Source organism: Vitis riparia, chromosome 14 (genome assembly GCF_004353265.1).
Source record: "Vitis riparia cultivar Riparia Gloire de Montpellier isolate 1030 chromosome 14, EGFV_Vit.rip_1.0, whole genome shotgun sequence".
NCBI lineage: Eukaryota > Viridiplantae > Streptophyta > Magnoliopsida > Vitales > Vitaceae > Vitis > Vitis riparia.
In genome coordinates this window covers 18,100,731-18,106,146 of record NC_048444.1, presented here as the reverse complement: position 1 = coordinate 18,106,146, position 5,416 = coordinate 18,100,731, and the positions used below count along the sequence as shown (strand labels likewise).

The 5,416-nt window shown below is 35.5% G+C and overlaps 1 protein-coding gene across 1 annotated transcript; it reads right to left on the bottom strand.

Moving 5' to 3' along the window:
- Positions 1 to 3,278: 3,278 nt before the first annotated feature.
- LOC117929651 (phosphoenolpyruvate carboxylase kinase 1) lies at positions 3,279 to 4,835 on the bottom strand. Its single transcript, XM_034850005.1, has 2 exons — positions 4,024 to 4,835; positions 3,279 to 3,580 (listed from the first exon to the last, which is right to left on the bottom strand). The coding sequence occupies exons 1-2, from the start codon at positions 4,802 to 4,804 to the stop codon at positions 3,546 to 3,548; spliced, it is 816 nt and encodes a 271-aa protein (XP_034705896.1). The 5' UTR covers positions 4,805 to 4,835; the 3' UTR covers positions 3,279 to 3,545.
- Between the last annotated feature and the right edge of the window lie 581 nt (positions 4,836 to 5,416).

Sequence of the window (5,416 nt, the reverse complement as noted above, 5' to 3'; positions counted from 1 at the left end):
ATATATATGAAAATTGTATCTTAGGGCAAGTTTAACGATGTTTTTTGAAACAATCTTGTTTTATGTCCTTAAAAACAAAAAATAAAAAATAGTTTTTTATTGTAAAATACGTTCTTGATTCTTAATTATAGAGAACATAAAATTATTTTGAAAAATAATTATTAAACTGAGTTGTAAAATATATTTTTAGAAAACATCAAACGTTTTTAAAACAACTATCTTCTATAGAAAAAAAAAATTATCATACAAATCAGGTGGGTTTTTCATTATGCTAGAATTTGAGGGAAGAAAACTAATGAGAAATGAGAAATTAATGCCAATGGAGTATTAAATTACTTCAATTTAGTACTATTGAGGAGTTGTTAGAAATATTAAATGACAAAAAACAGAGACCACCCATTTTAATTTTATAAGTTGATCTACAATTTTAAATATTTATTTTCCCCTTGAAGGGAAGATGGAGAGGTGTCATCATCAACTCCACCAAATCTCACCAACTTCATTTCACTTTGATGTGATTTTGGTGGGAAATGAGTTCACTGATGAACCTACGTGGACTCCACATTTCACACTTTATTAGTTAGTATTAATATTTTTAATTTTACTCCCCTTTTTTTAATTTTTCTATCCCCAAGTCATTTTAAATTTTTTCAAATATTTTTCTTATTTTAAATTAAAGGAAAAATTGAAAGAGATAAAAAAAAATATTTATTAAAATTTAAAATAATAAAAATTAGATATATTTAATTAAAATATTTAAAAAGAGCAATAAAATTAACCTCACCTTTTATAGCCACAAAGAAACAACACCCATTTCAAATTCATTTCCTTCCTTTTCATTTGTTGGCTAATCCAATCAATCTACTTTTCAACCTTACCTTTATTTTACACTTTATCCTCCCTTTTAAAACTCGGATATTTTATTTTATAAATTTATTAATTTTTTATGAAATTATAAAAGAGAATAATATTTTTTTATATCTTTATTCAAATATTAATATAAAATTGGATAAAATCAATTTTGAATTAACAGTTATAAAATAAAAAATTTTAAATACCTTCAAAATAATGAAATATAGTAATTATTAGTTTTAATTTTTTATTTTAAATAGATATTTATATGATTAATTATTAATTTTAATTTTATATTTTAAAAGGATATTTATATGACTATTCGTGATTTTCACGTGGCTACAAATTTGAGTAGTAGTTATTTTCTTTTGTATTTCAATCGGTTTTCTTTTTATTTTAGGAGTGCAAAGGGTTGTATTTGAATAGGAAAGTGAGGTGAAGGGGAAAGTGTAAAACATGGAAGGTTGAGGGGTAAAATGAATTTAACGCAAAGTTATTTAATAAGGAAACCAAGATGATTTAATTACGGGAGAGAAGGGCCGGTGGTCCCTCCTCGCATGGGATGGAGGAGACTCTGGGTTCGTCCTAGTAACAAAGTCAAGATCAATGGCTCTGTAGTCGGTCTGCTTATTTTAGACTTTTAGTACGGATCCAATGGAACATCCACACATTCCCCCATGAAGTGTATATAGCTTATCAAAAACGTCAAGCTCCTCTCTCTTCCTTTCTATGCTTCAGGAACAAGCAACCCCAATTTTATATGTCTTTCATCTTCCTTTCCTTTTCCCAGTCATAAGTCATAACCCATGAAATTTGTCCAACTTACATTTCTTTCTATTGGTTTTAGGGCCTCAATTATTCATCAGAGACCTTCTAGAAATAAATTTTGGTCCAACCATTGATTAATTTTTGTCCTTCTAATAATACTAATAGACTACCAATCTTATAAAAAATTGTAAGTCTGAATTGAAATTCAAACATCAAACAGTTGGAAGACATGTAGATGAGAGATGGAGAGGGTGTGAGGGTAAAATTTAAAACACAACGGAATTAGAGGTTGGAGCACGAGATGCCAAGATGTGCCAAAAGTAAGGGCCCAGAGGGCCACCAAGGTCACATGAGTGACCCTGGATTCTTTCAAATATTGAATTGGATTTTCTTTTTCACATTAGTTATATTGATGTCAGACCCCACTTTCTGCGTTCTTTGAATGTGTCCTCTTCCCAATTTTCCATGTCCCCCAACTCATGCCACAAATTTTAATAAGAAAATCAACACCGCTTATCAAGTTTTAAAATAGGAACCACTCCTTGAATCTTGTGCTATGAAAACGGTGTGATTTTGGGCATGGAAAATGGCATAATGGCATAATGGCATAATGGCATGATGGATGGGTTTCATGATTCATGATGGAATGGGAATCAGTAAACTTTATTACCACCCTCCCGATAAAAGTGGATTTTGATAGGGGTGGATTCAAAATGGATTCCCACCCTCCCGATATAAGTGCTTTTTCCTCCGACGTCATTTTACTTGAGCAAAGGGGAAATGGCATAAACCCAAGTATATGCCAATTTGACTCCGTACCGTGAACAATGGGCACTTGGATCCCAACTCAACTACACCCCTAATGTCGACACCTGCACTGCCGTGTAACTTCTTTCTTTCTTTTTGTTTTTGCCTCGCTTCCTTCGCTTTCAAGGCACACAAACAATAAGAATAGCGTGTTTCACATTCAGCGTTCGAACCCTAATGCATATATTCGGTCTCCTAATAGACTTGGATTCCTGGAATATTCAACACTATTGACTGGAATTTTACGTTAAAGATAAAGAAAAGGAGAAATTCATTCCTGGTGTCTCCTACGGAGGGTCGGAAGTAAATTCCGATGGCAAATTTCCGTTTCTCTTATCAAACAATTCAAAAAAGTTCAAATAACTTTTCAAAAACTAAAATAATCGGTACGATTGAATGCCGACTTCAAGTCCTAAAAATATTAATTAAATTAATATATTTGAAAGTGTGGAAATTGACATTTTTGTCCTCACCTTGGACCCACGTCCAAAATCTCCGCGGGTGGTCATGGCAGCTCCCACGCTGATCTGTTGAAAATTTGTCTGGGTTGTGGGCCTGGCGATGGTGGAAAATTTTTCTTTACATATTGTTAACTTTTTACAGAAGAATTTTCCTTCACATATGAAATGTTAAAGTTAAAATTAGTTCCATGTAGGAATAAGAAATGGTGTGAACGCAAGCGTGGATGCTATATGACTTCAATCAAAAGATTCAAAACTCTGCCAGCCCCGGATTCCAAATCAAAGACACCCCGCATCTATTCTTCCACAATCCAAATACACCATCTCTACCTCTCTCCTTCCTTTCAGCATATTTCATGTGAAGAAGAAGAAGAAGAACAACAACACAAATTGCAGAAGGCTTGCAAGGGAAAAAAGATTCTTATTTCTAATTCACAAAATATGAACTTTATTCTAGTCCCGTTCATATATACAGCCTCATTATCATTCGCTCTGCATTACATTTTCTCAGGTAAAAAAGAAAAAAAGAAAAAAGAAAAAAGAAAAAAAACCCTCATGTAGACTGACTGGGTTTTTGTCTCTCTCCGAAACCAGGGGACGGTGTATATGTACAACATACAAAGCTTGGTTTGACCGTTTGAGTTTGAGTTCACAACTTCAGATCTCTCCTCCGTTTGTGATCCATGGGTGTCCTGCATGTTCACCAAACAACCACTTGTCACTAATTGAACAACTCTTTACCAATGCACCACAAACGGGCATTCTTGACCTTTGTTTGGTTGCTGAGAAAATGTATCCATCACCCGGAAATCAATGAAACTTTTTGAAAGATTAAATCTTGAGAATCATTGGCGCTTCTTGTGCTTGAAACAAAAAAAAAATGAAGGTAGCTTGGTTTCATAATCATTTCGTTGGGTTTTTTGTTCCCCTTTTTCTCAGCAACCAAACAGAGAGGTTTAAGTAAGAAAGAACAGAAAACAGGTTCTAGGAAATATTTAGACTTTTAACAACAAAAACATTTCTTGGAAAACGCTTTACCAGAGAAATGGTTTGAACTCTCCGGCATCTTCAAACCAAAATCAAAACAAAAACTCCAAAATCTCAAAAACGAAAAGAATAACCAACTGAAACTTACTCAGTGCCTGTTCCGCCGACAATCGCCTTGAAACATCCTTACAGATCATCTTCCTGAGCAAATCTTTCGCCGCCGGTGACACCGTCCTGAAGATTCTCGTCGGAAACCTCAAATTACCCCTCAGAACCGCCTCGAATATCTCCGCCGCGGAGTCGCCGTAAAAAGGAGGAACTCCCGCCAACATTACGTACAAAATCACTCCGGCGCTCCACACGTCCACTTTCTCAGTGTACTCAATGCCGGAAAGCACTTCCGGCGCCACATAGTACGGCGTGCCGACCACTCCTTTCATCCCCCTTCCCTCTCCGCACCACTCCGCTGACCCAAAATCTGCCAGTTTCAGCCTCTGCCGCGAGTCAAACATCACATTATCCGGCTTGATATCCCGGTGAGCGACGCCGTTACGGTGACAATGCGCGATAGCCTCCAGCAACGGCTTCATCACAGAAGCCGCCTCCGATTCATGAAAGAACCCTTGATTGTTGATTCGAGCGAAAAGATCGGAGGAATCACAGAGCTCCATGACCATGTGAAGACTGGCTTCATCTTCATAGACCCCGACGATCTGAAGAATGTGAGGGTGAGGAGCGAGTAAAGACATCACCTTGGGCTCCTTCTCCAGACACTCCCGGTCGACGGGGTCGGATAGAGCTCGCTTGTTGATGGATTTGCAGGCGAAAAATTCTGCAGCGACGGGGGAAAAGCACCGGAAAACAGTGCCGAATCGTCCCCGACCGATCTCCTCGCACAGTTGGTAATCTCTCTTCAACGCTTCTGACATTAGCTTCGTTTTGAGTTACTGACTTTGTTCCGGCTTCTCCTTTGCGTTAATAGTCTTATAGCACCAGGGCCGCATAATTCAGGAATATTCGTTGCTCTGGTGGACTACTGGGCCCACGGATTCGCCCTTTAACAAATCCAACGGCTCAGATTTCTCCCCGTTGGCCAAACCGCCTGAACAGCTGGTTTCCAAAATTGTCCTTATTTACGCTAAGTTTTGTCGCATCTCTCCCCTTTTTATATTATTTTTTTATTTTTTAGATTTTAACATTAAAAAGCTTTTTCACATCATTATAGCTTATAGAGCCTTTTTCTTTTTTCTTTCTTTTCTTTTTTTTTTTTACTTTTTTTCTATTTATGTTAATCTTAATTATTTATATCTAAATATCATCTAAATTTAGTTTCTTTTATTTAATTATCTAAAATTTTAAAAATACATCTAGAAGTAGGATTTATAATTTTATACGTAATATGTGTATAATTAATTTTCCATATTTTTATTATTTCATATGTAAGAAAAAAAAGATTGAAATTTAACAAAATTTAAAAAAGATAATTCATGATTGATTAAATTACATCATCTTTTTCCCAAAGTTAAATGACACAACTGATA

What these genes read in the sequence shown, in the direction of transcription:
- LOC117929651 (XM_034850005.1), bottom strand. Translation starts at nt 4,804, where the DNA reads ATGTCAGAAGCGTTGAAGAGAGATTACCAACTGTGCGAGGAGATCGGT. An exon ending in GTCGGCGGAACAGGCACTGA is followed by an intron (nt 3,581 to 4,023) that starts GTAAGTTTCAGT and finishes GTGAACATGCAG; the next exon opens with GACACCCATGGATCACAAAC.